The 25164-nt window shown below is 39.5% G+C and overlaps 1 protein-coding gene across 14 annotated transcripts in view; it reads left to right on the top strand.

Moving 5' to 3' along the window:
* The window catches only part of NEBL (nebulette), a 353899-nt gene that overhangs the window by 235356 nt on the left and 93379 nt on the right, over positions 1 to 25164 (top strand). For 6 of the 14 annotated variants that reach the window (XM_067030377.1, XM_067030382.1, XM_067030376.1 and 3 more), the window contains exons 1-5: positions 1887 to 2113; positions 2208 to 2279; positions 10904 to 11008; positions 12944 to 13054; positions 23598 to 23708. The exons of 3 other annotated variants lie outside the window; for them this stretch is intronic. In XM_067030377.1, coding sequence (XP_066886478.1) covers positions 2033 to 2113; positions 2208 to 2279; positions 10904 to 11008; positions 12944 to 13054; positions 23598 to 23708 — 480 coding nt within the window. In that variant the 5' untranslated portion in view covers positions 1887 to 2032. Of the gene's footprint in view, positions 1 to 1885; positions 2114 to 2207; positions 2280 to 10903; positions 11009 to 12943; positions 13055 to 23597; positions 23709 to 25164 lie in introns of those variants that run through there. 5 more of the 14 variants (XM_067030375.1, XM_067030380.1, XM_067030379.1 and 2 more) reach the window with 3 other exon arrangements.

Genomic DNA, 25164 nt, shown 5'->3' with positions numbered 1-25164 from the left:
TTTTAAGTTAAGGTTTCCAATTTCAGCACCCTCGGGGCGTTTCTTCTTGGCATTTTGCCGGTAAGCAGGATATGTGATGCCATTAAGTTAGCCTGTATTAAAAGTCATTTCACGAAACAATCAACTACTCTTATAGAACACAACGTTGTTTCAGAATCAAACAATGTTTCCCCAAGTAACATTTCACAGAATAATGTTAGTTTTCTAGAGTATGGGATATCAATTAAAAAATAGGTAAGTAGGTAGGTATGTAAGTAGGTAGGTAGATAGGTTAGATTAGATGAGATGAATAGGTTTCATATTTGGGAAATGCTGGGTTAAGCAAACTTAATAGTTTTCTTGGTTGTGGGTCATCTTAGAGCTTCTAATGTGTCATTGTGCCATGTGGATCTCTAAGCGGCAGGCGGAGAGATTAGTATATGGGTTTCCCCAAACATGTTTGTTGAAGAAACCCCCCTTTCCCCTCGGAGTATTCTGTGGAACTTTAGCTTCACAGAACACAATTTGAGAAATCTATACATGATGACTGTATAGAATTTTTTTCTTTTCGGAATTTTTAGGCAAGGCCAAGGTAATTTTGAAAATTTAAAGCTAAATATGATATTAAGAGAAAACAGTATTACTTGTCTACCTAGAATTATTTTTTTTTTAACTTGCTTTTTAATTTATTTATTTAGTTTTGGCTGTGTTGGGTCTTCGTTTCTGTGCGAGGGCTTTGTAGTTGCGGCAAGCGGGGTCCACTCTTCATTGCGGTGCGTGGGCCTCTCACTATAGAAGGATGTATTTTTTGATTAAAGTTATATTTTATATCATTAGTTTCATTATTGTCTACCTAGAATGATGTATTTTTTGATTAAAGTTATATTTTATATCATTAGTTTCATTATTCACCTTAGGGTATTTTTTTATTATGTCCCACACTGATATGCTATGGCTTTATAAATATTAATTTATCCTAGGATTTAAATAACCAAATTTGATAAATTGGGCTGTATAGTCTTAGAATTACCTCAATTGACATTAAAGGATTAGTTTTGAGAAATATATTTTAAATTATATAACATACACCACATTATAAATATTGTTATAGTTTATTTCTCCAAACATTTCCCAGAATGTATTACACATTGAGAAATATACACATAACTAGTGGATTTGTAAAAATTGACACAATGGGCAGAATTGAAAAAGGGTAATTATTATTTTTTGAAATGATGTTTCTAGAATTCTTAAATGATATATCAACTTACATTAACTGCAGCTTCTCATGTTTAATGATGTTTACAATTAAAATAATACAATAGCAATATAAGATTAACAGTCATAATTAACTCAGAATAGATTCTTTGAAGTAGTTCAAAGGGTTTTTCATAATAAATTACTAGCCTTTAATCAGTTAATATAAAGTATTTTTTTTTTAGACTGGAGAAGTACATATATGTCTCATAAAAAAATTAATTTAGGTTAATGAAATGAGTTTGAATGATCCAGATTCACCATACCAAATCCGGGATATGTCTGACATTCCAGTGAAAGCTTTATTTAGATGGAGTTGAGGAATCTTTGAGATAATAGGCTTTGCACTGTGCTATCTTGAGTGTTACAGCTGAGTGGTTCACCCAGAATCTTTAAGTCTTTTTCAAACGATTTTATGAATGAATTGAATTCATGAAATATTAATAAGTTGTCTCTTTTGGATTTCTGAACCAGTTTAGAGAATGTTGACTTTAAACGTTCTCAACATTGAATTTTGCCTGTTAAAATATGATTTCTGCTTATGAGGCTAGCTCTGGCCGACCTCAGTGATGCTGTTCCATCCACTCACACCCCGCTATGATAAGGAGGGTGAAGTGTGAGCTAAATAGGGAGGAGGTCTGGGCACGGTCATTTTTGCCAGAACACAGAGATGCCAAGACCTCAAGGTGCTGTAGTATAGAAAAAGGTGTTGCACTAGTGAATTAAAAAATATATATATATACATACACACACACACACACACACACACACACACACACACAGAGAAAGAGTAGAAATGAGGGTCCCTGTATTTGAGGACGTAAAAGATGAAACTGAAGAAGAAAAAAGAGGGGAAGAAGAAAATGAAGAAGGCAAGGTGGGTGAGAAGGCATTGCTGAAGAACGGTATTTGTTCCTTGAGGTCAATGATTAGAAAAATGTTTCCTTTTCTTTCTTTTTTTTTCCGGACAGGTGTTCTTTAAGCCTGTTATTGAAGACCTGAGCATGGAATTGGCCAGAAAATGCACCGAACTCATTAGTGATGTAAGTGGCTTAAGTAATTTTTGTCTGATTTTGCTTTGCACGTGTGGCACTATTATGTCATAGAATCAGAGAGCTGAGGGGAAAACCCTGAAATCATTTATTTAAAACACTGTGATTTTCCAGATCATGGAAATAAGTCCAGATATTTTAGGTGATTTTTCCCAAGGTCTCCCAGACAGAGAATTTCTGTGGGGACAGGTCTCCGTGTTGCTAAGCCAGAATCTTGTCCCTTCTTGAATTTCACTGTCACTCTGGCATGAAATCATAAAGCATCGAATTTCAGAACATACTCCTTTGAGAACCCAAAGCTTTTTTACAATTTGTATAATGATGTAATTTGTTTTGAGAGGATCTCTATCTAAATGAATGATTTTTAGCATTTGGGGGAACTTTTTTGGAATCTGATGAATTCAGTAGTTTTCCAAACCAGAATCAGGCATATACTTGCATATAACACTTAATAACAATTTAGGATTCACGGATTCCTGAACTGTGTGTTGAGAACCCTGAACTATACAATGACGATGGATATTAGTGAAGGGAGCATTTTTGTTGCGACTTTTTTCGTTAACTGGGATCGGTTTATGTTATATTTCAAGGGAATCCTAGCATTATGGAATTAATTCATATGTATATATCTATATATTTATCTGTCTACCTATCTGTCTATAGTAAATATGTAAACTAGAATTACAGAAGCACAGGGAAACGTGTGCTTCACTCGGGATGAGAATTTAGATGATCCTCCTCCGAACAGTTGTAGGAAAGTTGCCGGTACGCAGGAAAGATGGCTCGCGAAGCGCGAGTGGGTGCCTGTCTTATTTAGAGAGGGGAGCAGAGAACTGGTTGTTTCTGTTGTTGTTCAGCAAAGTGATCAGAATATTTTGCAAACGTTTGTTTGTGGAGGAGGTCAATCCTGGGCCTTACGGTCATGTGCCGGTTGGTCTGTTCTCTGAAGTCAACCTGCCTGAGCCAGTGTAACTGGCTGTGTAACTGGCCGGTGTAACCCTGGGCAGGCTGGCTGGACTCAGTCCCTCAAGGGCAGCATTTCTAATAGTAAGATTAAGCACTCGTCACACATCTGAAGTGTTTAGTAAATTGTCTGGAACACTGTGAGTACTCAAGAGATGCTAGCTGTTGTTAACTACTGCCTCTGTAAATTAATTGTGTATCTGTCCAATCACATTTTATATATGATTCTGTATTCCCTTCTGGTTTGTCAGAAAGAGCCAAAGGATGGTGGGAGTCAGACCCCTTCCTGTATACTTGACATGCAATGTAACCAGACTTTAGATCGAGGATTTCTTTGTGCCGTTGCTTAATAATAGTCACAAGCTAATGTATGTAAAAGTGCTTTGTAAACTGTGATAATAATGAAATGATAATGCCAACAACAACCATAATAATATCAGCAACAGTTAAGATTTATTGAGTACTGTGTGCCAGGCATTGCAACTTGTGAGGTAGGTTGTCTTGTTTTCCCATTTTAGAGGTGAAGAAAAGAAGGCTCAGAGAGGTTAAGTAACCTCTTTGGGTCACACAGTTAAGCAGTGGGGAGTAGGACTTGAACACAAAGCCCTCTCTCTTAGCCAGTTTGCCGTGTTATCTCTCACTGTAGCTTTCATGCAGTTTACCTTCGCTTTATCATTGTGTATTACACAAATATGAGTGATAGTGGTGCGACCATTTAACACCTTAAGTTCCATAGCTCTGGAGATAGTACCTCTTCCGGCGTTGTTATTTTAATTAATTAATTTATTTTTTCTGCGGGCCTCTCACCGTTGTGGCCTCTCCTGTCGCGGAGCACAGGCTCCGGACGCGCAGGCTCAGCGGCCACGGCTCACGGGCCCAGCCGCTCCGCGGCACGTGGGATCCTCCCGGACCGGGGCACGAACCCGTGTCCCCTGCATCGGCAGGCGGACCCTCAACCACTGCGCCACCAGGGAAGCCCCTGTTGTTATGTTTTGTTTGAAGTGTATTTGTGGCTGAGCTAAATTATATTATATAAACCATTAAACTAAAGTGGCAGCTTTAGTTAGTAGGTGATTTTGTGGGAGTTGTTTTGGATAACAGCATCTCATCTCTCAGTGACTTCAGTCTTGTGGGGAGGGGCGATGGCCTTTACCGTTTTGCCAAAGCGAAAGCCACGTTATTCCACTGTCACGCAGGTGAAATCAAATGCGTGGGAGTGATTTTTGTTTAGTATAGATTTATATTGCAAGGCAGAATGCCTGTACTACTTAAATATTTAGATCGTATTGCTGTGGTCTCGTTTATATCTGTGTACATGTTTACATTTTATTTCCAAAGAGAATTCCATACTTATTAAGATACTGTTTTAATTTTTGGAACTTTTATATCTATCAGTGAACAGTCTGAACAATGACTTTGTTTCTAAAAAAATGAAAAGAAGAGTCTGTACAGTCATTTGAAAGTTAGATTTTATTTTATTATTTTATTTTTTTGCGGTACGCGGGCCTCTCACTGTTGTGGCCTCTCCCGTCGCGGAGCACAGGCTCCGGACGCGCAGGCTCCGGACGCGCAGGCTCAGCGGTCACGGCTCACGGGCCCAGCCGCTCCGCGGCACGTGGGATCCTCCCGGACCGGGGCACGAACCCGCATCCCCTGCATCGGCAGGCGGATTCTCAACCACTGCGCCACCAGGGAAGCCCTGAAAGTTAGATTTTAATTTACCCTTTCTGGAAGGGTTTCAGGTATTGGACTAAATCAAATTTCTGGTTTTTTACAAGTGTGGTTAAATAATATTATCAAGTAATAACTTGCTCATTCACTTTTGGTGTCATCAGTGTTTTTATATGGAGCCGATGAACTTAAATTTGAAGTTCTTTTCTCTGTTGTTGTCTGCATGTCTAGATGGTTGTCTAAAATGTATATTTGAAATTGCATCAATACAGAGCTAAAAGCAAATATAACAAAGGACAAATTGAGTTAGAGTGCAGTTCCAGTCAAGACTTTATTACGTCTCTGATAGTGCCCATCTGTTTGTGCTCACGTTTAATTTAGTCCACCAGTCTTTGCCCAGGTCTCAATCTTAAAGGCAAAGCTTCAAGGACTTTAGTTTTGTTCTATAATCCTTTATATCCCAAGGGGGAATCCATGTGTTTACCTGAGCCTTTTTGTTTGTTTGAAGACAATCTGTTCCCGGCCTGTCACCATGTGAATTTGGTGTTTTGTTTGCCTGCTTTGTAGAGTCCTACATCTTGAAGCTTTAAGAGGCAGACTCACATTTTCTTGATCACATCACACAGCTAGTGTGAGCCACTGACCTGGAATTTGGAACAAGGTCTGTCTGATTCCCAAACCTTGGCCACCACGATGTCCTTTCTCTGCTGCTGTGTGCCAGGCCCTCCACGTGCAATATTGTATTTCATGCCACAGCAAGCTGGCGCCGTAGGTCCTACGAGCCTCAGTTCAGAGGTGGTGAAACCCGACATTGAGTAGCTTGCCTACGGTCACCTGGCTACTCAGGGGTGGGGACAAGATTCAGGTTTAGGTCTGGCCTGGCCGGTAGCCACTCCCTACTCTGCCCCAGTTTTCAAATGAGAAGGGTAGTTTTATGGGTTTCTCTTCATGGAGCAGTCTCTCTCCATGCCCTAAATTATCGTTCTAATCATCCCTCTTCGGACCTCTTTGAGCTTTCATGTGTCTTTATCGGGATATAATAACCAGAACTGTGCACAGAAGTCCCGCTGTGGGTGGCTGTGATTATGAGTGGGGAAGGATGATGTTTCTGCTCCCTTCGTGATGATATTTAGTGTTTCTTGGACTTAGGGCTGCAGAAAGCTGTCAGATCAACCTCAATAAGGGCATCATCCTCAGCCATTTTCAGTCCTAGGGTTTGACTTGTAGCTGATCACGTAGGGCCCCATCCTCTTTTAATAGTTTGAATGATTCTTCCCTTGCTAGTGATGTAATCTGTAGTTTTCCGCCCTCTCGCACGGCCCTTTGAGAGCTTCCGCAGTTCATCTCTTTCGGTTTACCATTTCCCTCTCCATGAGAGCGTGGGGTCATCAGCAGACCTGCAGACTTCGCTGTATCATGCCCCTGCCAGATAATTTATTAAAATGTTAAATAAGCACGGCCTGGCAGTAAGTCCTGGGAGGGGCTGCACTGTTTAGAATTCTCCATAGAAAGAAAGGTCTGTTTTTCAGATCAGGTGGCTTCATTTTGGGGGTCGGTATGAGGAATTTTTCCAAAGACATCGTTTTTGCCTCGCCTCGTTTCTGCTTTGCACATGCTCTGCCCGTGTCGTGGGGCTTCCCTCTGCATAACTCACTTCCCAGTCTTGAAAGACACCTGGTCCTCTGAGGCAGCCTTTTTTATTTTTCTGTTAACCACGTAATGCTTTTTATTTCCCCAGATACCCTTTCTCTGTTACTTTGTCCTGTTACTCAGCTATCCAGTCAATTCTTTGAATACATCAAACCTACTGACTAAACAGTCAGAATCATGGATCTGGGAGCCTTTTGTAGGATGGTCATAAAAATAATACTGTGTTAAAAGGGACCCTTTATATGTTTCTTGTAAATTAGGATCAAGAGTCTCTGCAGGGCAAATTAGTCCACATCTGCATGAAGTCTCTTGATTCAGTGTTTTGATTCAAACCTGTTTTTGGGTGTTCATTTGCATGGCAGCAGAAAGAACATTTTCCAGGCAAGTGAACATTGTTTGTTGTGGGTAAACGCTTCCAGTGCTGAAAACATGGAATTCCGTGGCTACCCCTCCGGAGGAAGCTCGGACGGTGTTAGGAAACCTGAGAGAGCAGCCTTGGCTCTGGTTGCCCCAGTTCACACACAGGGCAGGAACCACAGTTCTGTCTTCTGGGGTTCACTGCATTTAGCCACCGTGGCTCCATTTGTGAAAAGCCTTCCTAGCTCCTTTTGGTTAAGAATGCTTCTAAAAGGAAATGTCCTCTGACATTTCCACATCTGTCATCTGCTGTCAGCCATTAGCTGATCTCGTAATAAGTAAAAGAAACTAGGCTAGGAGGAGGAAGCTCACTCAACTAATTTAACTCTAACTGTAGTTGAGACGTGGTGGGATTAGTGGGTGAGGTTAAAGGAGAAAGTAAATATTTAGGGCATCTTACTGATCATTAAGCCATCACCTTTGGATTGTGTGTTGGTTGTGAGTGCAGATGGCTGCACGTCACAGGAAAATCCTAGCGCAGAGGCCTAACAGATGTCTGTTTTTGTTCACATCTGAACCCTGCAGGTAGGGGCGTCGGTCTTGGTGCAGTGGATGTTATCAGTCTCTCAGGCGCCTTTCCTTCTGCTTTGCCATCATTGGTGTGACGGCTCATCGTCTTATGATGGCGTCGTTGCGGCTGTTTCCCTGTGGTTGGGGAAGACAAAAGGCGGAAGGGCCAGGGTCAAAGGGCCATGTCAGCAAGTCTCTCCCCTTTATACCAGCTACACCAGTAACAATGCTGGGAAGACTTCCAAGAATGTCTCATGGGGCTTCCCTGGTGGCGCAGTGGTTGAGAATCCGCCTGCCGATGCAGGAGACACGGGTTCGTGCCCCGGTCCGGGAAGATCCCACATGCCGCGGAGCAACTAAGCCCGTGAGCCATGGCCGCTGAGCCTGCGTGTCCGGAGCCTGTGCTCCGCAACGGGAGAGGCCACAACAGTGAGAGGCCCGCGTACCGCAAAAAAAAAAAAAAAAAAAAAAAAAAAAAAAGAATGTCTCATGGCCAGAGCTAGGTACTTGTCCTCCCCGGCCGATCACTGGCCAAGGGGAATGAGAAAACCGTGCCTAGTTCAGAGCAATTTGTCCTCTGGGGCTGGGGTAGGGGCACGTCTACTTTCATAAATACATTTGAGTTCTATTGTTAGCAAAGAAAGGGACTGGATAGGCAATCTATCCGATAGGTGGGACCATGGTTGTATTAGGAACTGACTGCCTACTCAGTGATTTGTATCTTACCTAAGATTTCTTATCAGTCATCGATGCAGTACCCTTTCATCCATTTTTTTTCCTATTCTCCTGGTATAGGAAGGCTACTAATATGTAGTATTCTTTTTTTTTTTTTTTTTTTTTTTTGTGGTACGCAGGCCTCTCACTGTTGTGGCCTCTCCCGTTGCGGAGCACAGGCTCCGGACGCGCAGGCTCAGCGGCCATGGCTCACGGGCTTAGTTGCTCCGCCGCATGTGGGATCTTCCCGGACCAGGGCACGAACCCGTGTCTCCTGCATCGGCAGGCGGATTCTCAACCACTGCGCCACCAGGGAAGCCCATGTAGTATTCTTTATATAAAAATTTAAGATCATTTGCTTATTGTCACTCATATGGTAAAATTCACTAGAAATGCACATGACAATAAGCATATAATACGCGTGTGTGTATCTTTTAAATAACGACCAGAGAAAGGAATGGAGGGCACACTTAAGACTGAACTATTGGCCTGCATAGTAAAGGAAGTAAATACTTCCCCCTTATCCCGAGCGCCTGTCCTGAACATTCTGCTCAGGTCAGAGCTTATCAGGAGGCCCGTAGCCACCGCACATACCTCTGCACTTGGGTGAAGAATGTGCACAGGAGAGGGAAGAGATGGTGGCGAAAAGATAAAAATAATGAGCCAGGCTTAAGCCTCATGATAGGTTATGTTCTCTCACACTTAATTATATAAAGGAGACACCTTTTTTTCCCTCCTTATTATCAAAATAGCCTACTATTTATCATACAGCCATTAATGGTTTAATTACTAGTGACTGAGGAGGGTGATTTGCAGAGACCTAAAATTATGGCTAACCTCTGAGAAGAAAAAAAAGCAATTTAGTGCTCAGATAAGATAAATATGTTCTTAATGTGGATCTCCTGAATAAAGCAAATGTTTAATGAGGTCAGCATCTGATATCTGAGTCACAGCCGTGAGATACTGCATTTTATTTTTTATTTTTATTTTTTTTGCGGTATGCGGGCCTCTCACTGCTGTGGCCTCTCCCGTTGCGGAGCACAGGCTCCGGACGCGCAGGCCCAGCGGCCATGGCTCACGGGCTTAGTTGCTCCGCGGCATGTGGGATCCTCCCGGACCAGGGCACGAACCCGTGTCCCCTGCATCGGCAGGCGGATTCTCAACCACTGCGCCACCAGGGAAGCCCAAGAGATACTGCATTTTAAAAGAATGTTACTTAGTATGTCCGTGTCTGGTTATACCTCAGGTCAGATAGCTCCTCAAATCAGGTTCGAATATGGTAAAATCTCTATGTCATGTTAAAGTGTAACATCGGTATTAGTCATGATCTTTAAGAACCAGGTGGTGTATACAATTAAACTTCACTTTTAGGCTAGAATTAGGGAGACCATGTCATTTATCATCTGAACTAGAACATTTTTGGGGGCCTAAGTATTTATAGTCTTGGGTAGATAAACATGACTTTATTACAGGGTGATACAACTTGTAGCAAATTACCTTCACCCTCTCAGCTAGTCGTAAGTTTTGCCTGCTCAGGGTTTAGATTGGATGGCAGTTAGTGTGACAGGGGGATTATTTTAGGTCCTTGTCCATAGTTCCTGACCTCTTTTCGGTTCATGTGTCCGTGTGGGATCTTCCCCCAGATTAATTCTGGCCTCTCCCCAGGCGGGAAGCAGTGACTCCTTTCACTAGTGAGCTGGAGAGAAGGAATGAGTGTTGCCCAGCTAAGCCCCCCCTGGACTTTATCTTGCTCGGCTGCCTGCCCACCACAGGGGGCATTCTGCAAGATCTCCACCAGGGGGCAGGCTTCCCGGGGGGGGGGTTCTATGCTTGGGGGTGGGGAGGAGGTTGGGGAGGCCTGTGGGTGCTCACAAATTGGGTAAGTTTGATTTGAGCATAATTAATTAGTAACAGGAAGCCCACCGTGGCCGCAGTTCAGGCCTCTTCCTCTAAGCCAGCACGCCTAGCTAAGGATGCTAGAAGTATTCTCCATTTGTTTAATTTCTGCCTCTTCTTAATTGGTTACATCTGTCCTGATGACGCCTCGTTTTAAACCTAGAGGTAGGCAGCTGTGTTTCTGTCTGACCGTAGGCTTACCTGTTAGGCTCTGTGGCTTAAAAGTAACAGTAAACTAGGACAGTTGTATGAGTGAAATGGAGAACGTTTAATAATCTTGCTGAACAAGCCTGGCAAACAGGACCCACAGTTACTGTGGGTCCAACACACATGATCCTTTTTTGGGTTTGTTTGTTTGAACTTTATTTTTTTATTAATTTTTATTGGAGTGTAGTCGCTTTACGATGTTGTGTTAGTTTCTGCTGTACAGCACAGTGACTCAGTTGTACATATACACAGATCCCCTCTTTTTTGGATTTCCTTCCCACTTAGGTCGCCACAGCATTGAGTAGAGTTCCCTGTGCCGTACAGCAGGCTCTCATGAGCCAGCACACAGGATCCCTGCCAGTGACCAGAGCCCGGCTTATGTAGAGAGCAGCCTTTTCCCTCCTTTGCCTCGTCGCCTTGGCTGCTCTGGGCTGGACGTCAGTTTATTTGATATGGCCTGTTTTGAGCATCCTTCCACTTTGGAGTATTTGCTTCAGAAAACAGATTTTCTCAAGTTAATTCTTCTGTTCAAAAAAGGAGCATTAAAATTGTTTTTCTTTCTCTTCTTATGTAAAATATTCTTTTAGATCCATTACAAAGAAGAGTATAAAAAGTCTAAAGACAAGTGTACATTTGTGACTGACACGCCTATGCTAAAACACGTAAAACGTATCGGCGCTTTTATTTCTGAGGTAAGGTATCAAAACTTGCAAAACGGCTTTCATTTTCTTTTTCTATTTATGTAAGTAAAAGTCTGTGCATGATAGTTAGACAATAATATTTTTGATAACACCACTGACTGTTGGTAATATCTGTATAATTACATAATTCTGTGCCCTATGTCAATTAACTCATGTAAACTGGTAAGTTTTATTATTTATGGTTGATATATTTTATTATATGTCTATTTGGACTCTAACCCTTTCTTATTTACATAAAATTACTCTTAAAAAGGGATATTTTCATTCAATAGAAAGTATTGGCAAAAGAATTTTAGAAGTTCCATTATTTTCTTAACAGACTTATTAGATATAAATGATTCAATATAATTTTGAAAATAAGTGAAACCAGCAGATTCCATAAAATGTGGTATCTTTGGTAGGTAACTTTAAATCAGTTTGAACTATTTTCGAGTAGGATCAGTTCAACAGAGATACCTGTTATGAAACCATAGAGTGAGAAATACACTACATTCATTTTCCAGCTGAAATGTCAGAGAGTCTTTTTCTGAGAGCATTTAGAACTGCAGCTTACGTTGCCTTATAAAGCACAATGTTAACAGTGATTTCTGTGATGAGGCACTGCTGGTTTCTGTGAATATATCATTTCAAAGAGATAAACTTGAAAGGAAGATGACCAGATAGTGTTGTAAATGACTGACCTCTAGTGTTTCCTAAGTTATGTTGGAAAAAGATCAACATGATATTCTCGAGATTTTTTTCTGTCAACATGGAAACATTTTGAAGAAAATTGGTAAATTTTAAGTACCCAAATCCAAAGAGTTATGGGAACTGCAAGGCTTACACAGGCTATATGCTCAATAAATCAGCACTCAGATCTAGCTCCAAGTGGGAGTAACAGCAGGGACCTGTGGACAGAGTGGGGAAAAGCTCCTTTTGTTTATTTGTGTTAGGTCTTAGTTCTCCTGCACAGAGAAAAGGAAGAGGGCAATCTGTTATGTTCCTTTGAACTTAATGTTCCCAAGAGTAAATAGTGAATGAGTGTCTCTCTTTATGAGTAATGATTGAGATCACTTAGAGGCAGTGCAGATTGCACGTGGGAAGGTGCCCAAACAGCAAAAAAGCACCCCCCGCACCCCGCCGTTGTGGTGGAAGGAGTTAAGAGGACTTGAATAAAGGAATGTTGTCCTTTGCATTCAGGTTCTAGACTGTAAATTCTAATGACTTGTGTTTTCTGGAACAATTTAAATGTCTTGTTGTTCTCATATGTTTCTTTGCTGATCAAACCTGAAATTGTCAATACATACAAATAGATTTACTTTAGAAATGTGCATGGGTTTAAACAGAAAAATAGTCATTATTATTTTTTGCCAAATTGATTTAAGGTTTTTAATTTGAGGTATAATTGACATTTAACGTTTTATTAGTTTCAGGTACACAGTGTACGTGATTCGATACTTGTATGCATTCTGAAAGGATCACCACAATGTCTGGTTACCATCTGTCACCACACAGAGTCACACATCTTATTTCTTTTTTTCCCCTTGTGATGAGAACTTTTAATATCTGCTCTCCTAGCAACTTTCAAATGTGCAGTACAGTGTTATTAACTATAGTCACCATGCTGGACCTTACGTCCCCATGTATTTATTTTATGACTGGAACTTTGTACCTCTTAACTCCTTTCACCCATTTCCCCCATCGCTCAACCCCCCTCTCCCAGTCGTTATTTTCTTGCAAGCTTCATTTAAAGGTTTGACCATGATAAACTGGATTTCTTTATCTTTCTTTGGATATGTTCATCAGGTCCAGTATCTAAGATTAAAATGGACTTTATATTTTTTAACTGATTCTGTTTCTGAAGAAAGTACTTTTTTTATTCTCTTTCAATATTCACAATAAAAAAAGCTAAGAAATATTTTTTCCCTTTTCTTTCTCCCCACCCAGGCAAAATACAAAGGCACCATTAAGGCGGACCTTTCCAATTCTCTTTATAAGCAGATGCCAGCCACAATTGACAGTGTCTTTGCAAGAGAAGTTACACAGCTACAGAGTGAGGTGTGGTTTTCCTGAATTATTATGTAATTATGTAGACCAAACATAATACCTAGTACAAATTGTTTAGCATTTTTAAAAGAGTTGTTTGTCTTAGACATTAAATACGGAGTGAAAAGTTGGAAGCGACTGATCCATGTGCTGTCAGCTGTCGCTGGTGGAATCAGATAATGACAAGGACCTGCCAGTATGTCAGTTACATGACGCTATTTTTCCTAGTCCCATTCACCACTACTGATAGAGCAAATCTGAATCTTATTTAGACAGTTTACTTAGATTACAATCTTACAGCAAATATTAAACTAGTCTTTAAGTATGATCTTTAAGTGGAGAACATTCCTGTAGCTTATTAAAAGTTGCATAAAGAATTAATGGTTAAATTCAGGATCCACAGATCTGTGGTCCATCAATTAGACAAGTGGTTCCTGAATTTCTTTTCCATGGATGGTGTTTTTCACTTGGTAGAATATCTCAGGCTCCCAAAAAAGAGCCTCCACCAGGCGGAAATGGCCATTTTAGTGATTGCAAGTTGCAGATGAACTTAAGAACTGTCATCATGTTAACTCATTTTGAATCCACAAGAGTTTAGGAGTAATTTTCCCTTTATAGTACATCAACACAGAAGGAATCCTTAATGCATTTAATCTATTGTGTTTCTTAAAACAGAATTTCAAAGCAGAATATTTCGCCTCTTTCTCACTGCTATTATTGCTTTGTTTTCTTCATAGCACGATCTGATTTTTTTTTTTTTTTGGTTACTATATTAATCCCTAAGAGATCAGGGACCTTATCTATCTTGTTCCCTGCTCCACCTCTGTGCTTAGAACAGTCCCTGGAAAACAGGGAGGATTCAGTAAATACTTGTAAAATGGATTTTTGTTCAATTTATTGATTTCCTTTCTAAGGAGATGTTTCCTTTTACATAGTTTATGTTTTTCATGCTACATTATTTAATAATAATAAATCCAAAGAAATGCTTACTATGTGTCAGGTACTGTTCTATGCATTTCACATATATTTATATCATTTAATCCTCACAACTGCATGAGATATCCTCATTTTGGAGATGTAGAAACTGAAGCACAGAGAGGTTAGGTAACTTGCCCAAGGTCACACAGCTAATACATGGCAGAGCCAGCACATGAACATGGATAGATTGGCTCCAGAGTCTGGTGGTACCCCTTACCACCTCTTTTTACTATTTCTATCCCTCTTTTTCTTATTAAACAAGTTACTTCTTTTTTTCAGAATCTTTTTACTTTTAAGTAGAGGATACCTAGATAATTTAAAATAGTCTGAAAATAGATTACTCTTGAACAATACCAAGTATTGTTATCCTTTGCAGAATATCTTTAAGTACTTCATTATCACAAACTTAAATGTCCACTATGTGCCCAGCTTGGCAGTAAGCTAATCTCAGCGGTGCACATGAGGCTAAAAATATATGTCAGGGTTCTGCATGGCTGACCATGACTAATATGCCCCCTTTTTTTCCTGCCAACACCTGGTAACCCAGCCACTTGCTGATCACATGGACTACTTTATAAAGCGAGCAATTACAACACTTGATATTTGACGACATTTAGGCAATAATAATAATAATAAGCAACAATTACGCGATAAAGAAAAGAAACAATCTTTTCTTATTTTTATACTTGGGAAGGTAAGATTTTCAGATATTTACATCCTAATTGCTTTGGAAGGGCACAACTTTTCTCAAATTTTTATGGCATAAACACATCTATAGTACACAGATATGTGCACATAGAACTTAACATACAAAATAATCCATACTGTGTATTTTGGAATCTATCTCTTTTTTTTCCAGAATAGGTTATCACTTACATTAGAACATGCACTCTAGGAAGGATATATGTGTGCTCTCAAGGAGCAGCACTGCCCGGTGTTATAATCGGTCACCGAACTTGTTAGAAAGGAAAAACCTGGATTCCGAAGAAGGTATCTATTTCAAAGATTTATGTAATAGTAATAACATTGCTTTAGATTTACATAAATCTATTTTATTATTGTTAAAATTGCAATTCTCAATTGCCTAATAAGACAGGCAAGAAAGTAGAACTATTTGATAGTGTCTGTGATAATTATAGAACTAACCTTTTACTCTGTCCAAATAGTATCAGATTTGTGCCAACCTGAATGAGAGTATTAGTATTAGGCAAATACTAAAATGTAACTGTGTTCCAACTTCTATTGAAAAGTATCCTAAACTTTTGACATTGGAACAAAAGATTATCTTAAAATCAACTTGCAAACATTCCCAGATGCTTACATTCAAACTAGACTGATGAGGTGAAGTTAGCTAGGTTAATACTCCTTGTAGAAAATGGCTGATAGGAAGAAACGCCTTAAAAAAAGAGAGAGAGACAGATGTGGAGATTTTAGGAAGCCATTTTGTTAGATAACTCTCATTAAAAATTTTACAAGCAAAGATCACAAAGAAATCTGGAAATGGATGGGCTGTGCCATGAAGTGCTGTGACCCTTCTCACCAGGGCTGTCTCAGGCAGAGACGAAATAATCCCTTATCACAGAAGTGATACAGGCTACTCAGGCATCCGAACTGAGGAGATTTATGAGAGCTTATGTTTTTGTCTACAGTGGCCACAAGGTCCTGTTTCAGGAGCTCCAGGGCTGCCTGTGCTATGGGATTAAAAGTACATTTACCTATATAGTAGTTATGAAACATACTGTAAATCAGAAATATATGTATATATGAGATATAAACATATAAGATGAAATATATAACATAAATGTGTATATTATTTGCATAAACATATTTACATATAACTTATACAAGACTACTGCAAGTATCTTCCACTAGTTAGGCATCTAGTGCCATAGCAACCTTAATTCACAAGGGTGGAAGAAAACAGTATTAATCTAGGGAAATGCCACACAGTAATGACAAATCCTAAGAAATCAAATTTATCAGAAAATTTACTAGTGTGACATAATTTTCCATTAGCTATTTTAAGGACGAAGATTAATATGATAAAGTTCAGCTGCCTCCCGTTTGATGTAATCTGAATTCTAAAGTGGTGCTTAGCAGCAGCTATAAATGAAGTGACTACTTCAATGCTGCGAGTAGAAAATCACGCAGCCTTTTTAAGAAAGAGTGCTCTTTAAAATTGTGCTTGGGGCTTCCCTGGTGGCGCAGTGGTTGAGAATCCGCCTGCCGATGCAGGAGACACGGGTTCGTGCCCTGGTCCGGGAAGATCCCACATGCCGCGGAGCAACTAAGCCCGTGAGCCATGGCCGCTGGGCCTGCGCGTCCGGAGCCTGTGCTCCGCGATGGGAGAGGCCACAACAGTGAGAGGCCCGCATACCGCAAAAAAAAAAAAAATAAATAAAATAAAATAAAATAAAATAAAATAAAATTGTGCTTGATGACCCACCACTTCTGTGACAACCCACAAAATGATCAGCTGCATCGGTTATGCTTGTGAGTTCACCAGCACCGTAGTCAGAAACGCAAAATCAACCGGGCATCCAGCAAAAAGGAGACAGGCACATGCTAGTTTGTGTTTTCCTTATAACAGATCTCATAGAAGTTGTTTCTTGGCTTAAGAGACTTGGCCACTCACTGAACTCCTCCTTCCTCCCCACAAGTTATAATATGTAATGTAGTGAAACTGAGATAATGGACTTTCTCGGTCTGAATGGAGGTTCTTAATGGGTTTCCTGTTTAACGTAATTAATTGGTGAAAATGTAAAAGATACGTTCATCAGAATTAGATATCCTGATGGATTAAACCAACGGACAGACACTAGCAAGCTGAATTATCCCTGGAATAAAGTGAGGTGCTGTATGCAAGGCCTAATAATCAACCAGATGTGGGAACAGGGCTGAGCAGGAGTGAACAAGACTTAGGGGCATTAGCCGACAGAAATCTCAACACAGTAATCAAAAGGAAAATGGTGTGATCCATGGATGTGTTAATAGCATATAGCACATTTGAGATGATAGCCTAGATTAAACTGAACAATTCTAATTAGGATAGGTCAGGCCATATCTGGGATATTGTGGACAGCTTAAGAAAGAGGTGGAAAAGTTGGAATTGTACTTCGGAGAGCATTTAGAGTGTACAGGGGTTCAGTACCTTAATCTATGCAGACAGGTCCGGGGAATGGAAGCCACTGACAGCTGTGTTCCCACGTTTGGAGTTCTGTCCTGTGAAACAGATTCTTCCCTTATGGCCAAATGGATGCAGCTCTGGGGAGATAGACTTGAGTTTCATTAAAGGAGGAACTTTGTGTCAGCATCTTCAAAATTTAGAGACTGTGATACCCAGGTTGAGTTCTCTTTCACTGGAAGTTTTCAAGAAAAGCTCGGTGGGGGAAGCCAGAGAAGGGATTTGAACATTGATATTTGTGCTAGATGACTTTCCCTTTTTTTTTGGTAGGAGTGGATGCTTTTACTTAAAAAAATTATTTTTGTAATTATCACTTTAATCCTTTGCACAAGTATATTATCTAAGTTAAGTGGGTGGTTAATTCTACTTATTAAAGCCTACGAGGAGTTTAAGCTCATGAGAATGTTTAATAAACTCACTTATTCATTCATTCACTAAACATTTATTGCATTTCTGTTCTGTGTCATTCAGTATGAATGGCACAGGATATTAAAAGATATGTAAGATACGGACACAGCTCAAAAGGAGCTCATGTTGGTAAAAAGTTTTCCCTTAAGTGTTAACTGTATTTTTTCATTAAAAATTAGATCTTGTTTTGTTCTTGGTGACCACTGTTCTAGTTTTTCTTTTTTAAGTTACCTTTATTCTGTGCCAAGTAATTCCAATTCCATTTAATATTTTATTATTAAACTTTTAATATATATATTTTAACTTAATTTAAAAATAATTCATTAATTTATTCTTGTTTTGTTCTCAACCGTTTAGTTATTCTTGTTTTTTCTTTACTTTTTTATACAGTATATTCTTATTAGTCATCCATTTTATACACATCAGTGTACACACGTCAATCCCAGTCGCCCAATTCAGCACACCACCATCCCCACCCCCCCGCGGCTTTCCCCCCTTGGTGTCCAGACGTTTGTTCTCTACACCTCAACTTCTACCCTGCAAACTGGTTCATCTGTACCATTTTTCTAGGTTCCACGTACATGCGTAAATATACGATATTTGTTTTTCTCTTTCTGACTTACTTCACTCTGTATGACAGTCTCTGGATCCATCCACATCTCTACAAATGACCCAATATCCTTCCTTTTTATGGCTGAGTAATATTCCACCGTATATATGTACCACATCTTCTTCATCCATTCATCTGTTGATGGGCACTTACGTTGCTTCCGTGACCTGGCTATTGTAAATAGTGCTGCAATGAACGTTGGGGTGCATGTGTCTTTTTGAATTATGGTTTTCTCTGGGTATATGCCTAGCAGTTAGATTGCTGGATCATATGGTAATTCTATTTTTAGTTTTTTAAGGAACCTCCATACTGTTCTCCATAGTGGCTGTTACCAATTTACATTCGCACCAACAGTGCAGGAGGGTTCCCTTTTCTCCACACCCCCTCCAGCATTTGTTCTTTGTAGATTTTCTGATGATGCCCATTCTAACTGCTGTGAGGTGGTACCTCATTGTAGTTTTGTTTTGTTTTGTGGTACGCGGGCCTCCCACCGCCGCGGCCTCCCCCGCCGCAGAGCACAGGCTCCAGACACACAGGCCCAGTGACCACAGCCCACGGTCCCAGCCGCCCCGTGGCATGCGGGATCCTCCCAGACTGGGGCACAAACCTGCGCCCCCTGCATCGGCAGGCAGACTCCCAACCACTGCGCCACCAGGGAAGTCCCTCATTGTAGTTTTGATTTGCATTTCTCTAATAATTAGTGACGTTGAGAAGCTTTTCATGTGCTTCCTGGCCATCTGTATGCCTTCTTTGGAAAAATGTCTATTTAGGTCTTCTGCCCATCTTTGGATTGGGTTGTTTGTTTCTTTAATATTGATCTGCATGAGTTGTTTATATATTTTGGAGATTAATCCTTTGTCCATTGATTCGTTTGCAAATGCTTTCTACCATTTTGAGGGTTGTCTTTTCATCTTGTTTATGGTTTCCTTTGCTGCGCAAAAGCTTTGAAGTTTCATTAGGTCCCATGTCTTTATTTTTGTTTTTATTTCCATTACTCTAGGGGGTGGATCAAAAAAGATCTTGCTGTGATTTATGTCAGAGTGTTCTTCCTATGTTTTCCTCTAAGAGTTTTATAGTGTCCAGTCTTACATTTAGGTCTCTAATCCATTTTGAGTTTATTTTTGTGTTTGGTGTTAGGGAATGTTCTAATTTCATTCTTTTACATGTAGCTGTCCAGTTTTCCCAGCACCACTTATTGAAGGGACTGTCCTCCATTGTATATCCTTGCCTCCTTTGTCATAGATTAGTTGACCATAGGTGCATGGGTTTATCTCTGGGCTTTCTATCTTGTTCCATTGATCTGTGTTTCTGTTTTTGTGCCAGTACCATATTGTCTTGATTACTGTAGCTTTGTAGTATAGTCTGAAGTCAGGGAGTCTGATTCCTCCAGCTCTGTTTTTTTCCCTCAAGACTGCTTTGCCTATTCGGGGTCTTTTGTGTCTCCATACAGATTTTAAGATTTTTTGTTCTAGTTCTGTAAAAAATGCCATTGGTAATTTGATAGGGATTGCATTGCATCTGTAGATTGCTTTGGGTAGTATAGTCATTTTCACAGTATTGATTCTTCCAATCCAAGAACATGGTATATCTCTCCATCTGTTGGTATCATCTTTAATTTCTTTCATCAGTGTCTTATAGTTTTCTGCATACAGGTCTTTTGTCTCCCTAGGTAGGTTTATTCCTAGGTATTTTATTCTTTTTGTTAAAATGGTAAATGGGAGTGTTTCCTTAATTTCTCTTTCAGATTTTTCATCATTAGTGTATAGGAATACAAGAGATTTCTGTGCATTAATTTTGTATCCTGCAACTTTACCAAATTCATTGATTAGTTCTAGTAGTTTTCTGGTGGTATCTTTAGGATTCTCTATCTATAGTATCATGTCATCTGCAAATAGTGCCACTTTTACTTCTTCTTTTCCAATTTGGATTCCTTTTATTTCTTTTTCTTATCTGATTGCCATGGCTAGGACTTCCCAAACTATGTTGAATAATAGTGGTGAGAGTGGACATCCTTGTCTTCTTCCTGATCTTAGAGGAAATGCTTTCAGTTTTTCACCATTGAGAATGATGTTTGCTGTAGGTTTGTCGTATATGGCCTTTATCATGTTGAGGTAGGTTCCCTCTATGCCCACTTTCTGGAGAGTTTTTATCATAAATGGGTGTTGAATTTTGTCAGAAGCTTTTTCTGCATCTATTGAGATGATCATATGGTTTTTATTCTTCAATTTGTCAATATGGTGTATCACATTGATTGATTTGCGTATATTGAAGAATCCTTGCATCCCTGGGATAAATCCCATGTGGTCATGTGTATGATCCTTTTAATGTGTTGTTGGAATCTGTTTGCCAGTATTTTGTTGAGGATTTTTGCATCTATATTCATCAGTGATGTTGATCTGTAATTTTCATTTTTTGTAGTATCTTTGTCTGGTTTTGGCATCAGGGTGATGGTGGCCTCATAGAATGAGTTTGGGAGTGTTCCTCCCTCTCCTATCTTTTGGAAGAGTTTGAGAAGGATGGATGTTAGCTCTTCTCTAAATGTTTGATAGAATTCACGTGTGAAGCCATCTGGTCCTGGACTTTTGTTTGTTGGAAGATTTTTAATCACCATTTCAATTTCATTACTTACGATTGGTCTGTTCATATTTTCTATTTCTTTCTGGTTCAGTCTTGGAAGGTTATACCTTTCTAAGAATTTGTCCATTTCTTCCAGGTTGTCCATTTTATTGGCATAGAGTTGCTTGTAGTAGTCTCTTAGGATGCTTTGTATTTCTGCAGTGTCTGTTGTAACTTCTTTTTCATTTCTAATTTTGTTGATTTGAGTCCTCTCCCTCTTTTTCTTGATGAGTCTGGCTAATGGTTTATCAATATAGTTTATCTTCTCAAAGAACCAGATTTTAGTTTTATTGATCTTTGCTATTGTTTTCTTTGTTTCTATTTCATTTATTTCTGCTCTGAGCTTTATGATTTCTTTCCTTCTGCTAACTTTGGGTCTTGTTTGTCCTTCTTTCTCTACTTCCTTTAGGTATAAGGTTAGATTGTTTATTTGAGATTTTTCTTGTTTCTTGAGTTAGGCTTGTATAGCTATAAACTTCCCGCTTAAAACTGCTTTTGCTGCATCCCATAGGTTTTGGATCATCTTGTTTTTGTTGTCATTTGTCTCTAGGTATTTTTTATTTCCTCTTTGATTTCTTCACTGATCTCTTGGTTATTTAGTAATGTATTGTTTAGCCTCCATGTGTTTGTGTTTTTTGTGGTTTTTTTCCCTGTAATTCATTTCTAATCTCATAGCATTGTGGTCAGAAAAGAAACTCGATACAATTTCAATTTTCTTAAATTTACTGAGGCTTGATTTGTGACCCAAGATGTGATCTCTCCTGGAGAATGTTCCGTGTGCACTTGAGAAGAAAGTGTAATCTGCAGTTTTTGGGTGGAATGTCCTATAAATATCTATTAAATCTATCTGGTCTATTGTGTCATTTAAAGCACGTATTTCCTTATTAATTTTCTGTTTGGATGATCTGTCCATTGGTGTAAGTGAGGTGTTAAAGTCGCCCACTATTATTATGTTACTGTCGATTTCCTCTTTTATAGCTGTTAGCAGTTGCCTTATGTATTGAGGTGCTCCTATGTTGGGTGCATATATATTTATAATTGTTATATCTTCTTCTTGGATTGATCCCTTGATCATTATGTAGTGTCCTTCCTTGTCTCTTTTAACATTCTTTATTTTAATGTCTATTTTACCTGATATGAGTATAGCTACTGCAGCTTTCTTTTGATTTCCATTTGCATGGAATATCTTTTTCCATCCCCTCACTTTCAGTCTGTATGTGTCCCTAGGTGTGAAGTGGGTCTCTTGTAGACAGCATATATATGGGTCTTGCTTTTGTATCCATTCAGCAAGCCTGCGTCTTTTGGTTGGAGCATTTAATCCATTCACGTTTAAGGTAATTATTGATATGTATGTTCCTATGACCATTTTCTTAATTGTTTTGGGTTAGTTTTTGTAGGTCCTTTTCTTCTCTTGTGTTTCCCACTTAGAGAAGTTCCTTTAGCATTTGTTGTAGAGCTGGTTTGGTGGTGCTGAATTGTCTTAGCTTTTACTTGTCTGTAAAGCTTTTGATTTCTCCATTGAATCTGAATGAGATCCTTGCTGGGTAGAGTAATCTTGGTTGTAGGTTCTTCCCCTTCATCACTCTAAGTATATCATGCCACTCCTTTCTGGCTTGTAGAGTTTCTGCTAGAAATCAGCTGTTAACCTTATGGGAGTTCCCTCGTATGTTATTTGTCATTTTTCCCTTGCTGCTTTCAATAATTTTTCTTTGTCTTTAATTTTTGCCAATTTGATTACTATGTGTCTCGGCATGTTTCTCCTTGGGTTTATCCTGTATGGGACTTGCTGCGCTTCCTGGACTTGGGTGCCTATTTCCTTTGCCATGTTAGGGAAGTTTTCGACTGTAATCTCTTCAATTATTTTCTGGGGTCCTATTTCTTTACTCACTGAGCAAATATTTATTGCAGTTTATGTCAGGCACTATTCTGGGTTCTGAGCATTTAGTGAACTGGACAGTTATATTCTAGTAAGAGAAGACAGAAAATAAGTAATTTTACAAAAATTAAACTGAGTAATTTAAACTTGTGAAGGAAATAAATAGGATAATATAGCATTAGACTGAGAGTAAGGGGACAATTTGCCATTTTATGGATCTTCTTTAATTTCTAACTCTGTTGAGGTTGTTTAGTTCTACTTCTGAAGTACTTCTGATTATTCTCATGCCTTCTCTCCATCCCTGTGTGAGACAGATTTAATATGGTGGTGATGGGTGGCATTGCTGTGATGTTTATTTCCCTAACAGAGAACAAGGCTTGACATATGTGAGAATTTTGTTATATTTTTTCCCAAAGTTTAGGGCTTTTAATAGGCTTATATCCTATTATAGCTGTGCATCCATAAAATCGTAAGTCAATTCAAATATGAACAATTCACTTTTAAATATCCAGTCACTTCCCCAGTTTTGTCATTTGCTTTCCCAAGCTTCAAACCTTGAACATTTATGACCCTAAAACCACTTGGATGTGGAAGATTTCCCAAAACTGTAGCTGAGATTTAAGCTAGATGAATATGAGTGGGGATTTCAGTGTGTGGACAAAGACTTTTGAAATAAATGACAAAGAGTTAGAATTAGGAGTCTAAACAGAAGCACAAAGATTAAACTATTATGTATATTATTTTGTTATAGAGGCTTAGGCTAATTTGATCATTAATGGTGGTATTCAACTATATGAAATCCTAACGGAACACTGAAATTTAAAAGGTAAGAAATTTCATACGCCTGTAAATGAAACTAACAATTATTTGTGTTTTTCTTAAGATTGCTTACAAGCAGAAGCACGATGCTGCCAAAGGAGTCTCAGATTATGCCCACATGAAGGAACCGCCTGAGATCAAACATGCCATGGAGGTCAATAAGCACCAGAGTCACGTAAGCAAGCCATTCCTCATGATTTTCTGGAAAATTGTAGTTAACTGACATCAGGGCTAATGGGTATGTTGTTGAAGTTTAAATGTTACAACATTCCTGTTCAAAAAGGGCTTCAAAGTTTCTTTTGTTTTTATGTCCCAGTGTTCAGTCAGAAGCACATCTGAATTATTCTGTCAGTTGTTATTAGAACCTTGTAGAATGCCTTCAGAATGTCAGGCACTTGCAGACCTGGGAAATTGGGGTTTTAACAGCAATTCCTAGAACTTCCTTGACTTGATGGCGTTACTCCCATGGTTTACAGTGCAGAATTGCAGAAGAACTGGGATGCTAGTGAGATTGTACCCCACTGTGGTTTCTTTTGGAATTCATGTGGGGGGCAGATTGTCACACTTAAGACCCAAGAGGAGTAGGAAAGCAATAGATGTGTACCGGCCGGCTTAGAAGCAGAAGCCAAGAGAGAGGAAACAAGCCCATAGAAAACACATTTATTCTTTGGCTATAAGGTAACAAGTACATCAAAACCTTCATGTGTTTGCTCAATTACCACTACTGTCTTGGGGGCCTAGAAGAATATATCTTCCTGAAATTTCAGTGGAAGCTTCTTTGTCTCCTTATCATTAATTCTTTGCATTCTAGAAGGAATGTAGGAACTATTTGTCAGGTTCTTTATGGGTTAGAATCAGTTAAGATACAGTGTTTGCCTTTGTTAGGTTAAAAAGCTCCCTTTCTTTGAAAAGTACCTGAAACATCTCTGTCATCTCACACAGGCTCTGCTCCACCACTTGGTGCTTTGCTGCCTCAGGGCCTCCAGGGCCCCGGCTGTGCAGTGTCTCTTTGTAGGATGGCACCAGTTATCTGATATTAAATTGCAATAGGTCAGTGCTTAAGTAAAAGCTGAGTGAGCTTTTACATTTTATTCCAAATGTATAAACACATGGTGATACCAAAAGTGCTTTTCTAAAATGGGTTAAGATTGATAAGAGATGAAGAAGCTACATGTCTGTCATTACCTGCAAGGCCGTTTTACCAGGAGGCTTTATGAGAACTTGACTATCATAATCATAATAACTACCACTTAGCAAGCACTGCCGGCACAAGAGACCGTGCCGAGACTTCCATCCTTTCCAGTTCTTGCAAAGTACGTGTACTGATTCCCATTTTGCAGATGAAGAGAATGAGACTAAAGAAACAAACTCCCTAGTCCACTTTTTCTGTTGCACCCTGCTGCCTCCCTCTTGAAGGTCACTGGTTATCGGTCAAGATTTTAAATGAAAATTTTAAGATGTAGGGCAAAATAGGTTATCATTAGAATTCAGATCAGTGGATCCAGTGCATTTGCAAGAAAGAAAAACCAGACCCTGAGCTTCCACTGTTTGAAGCGGAAGAAACTTTGAACTCACATAGATGGTGTGGCTTCGAAGGTGGTCTGGTGGTCTGGGGAGACGGCTGGTATTAC

Source organism: Kogia breviceps, chromosome 3, assembly GCF_026419965.1.
Source record: "Kogia breviceps isolate mKogBre1 chromosome 3, mKogBre1 haplotype 1, whole genome shotgun sequence".
In the NCBI taxonomy this organism is placed as follows: Eukaryota; Metazoa; Chordata; class Mammalia; order Artiodactyla; family Physeteridae; genus Kogia; species Kogia breviceps.
This window is presented reverse-complemented; position numbering and strand designations above follow the sequence as displayed.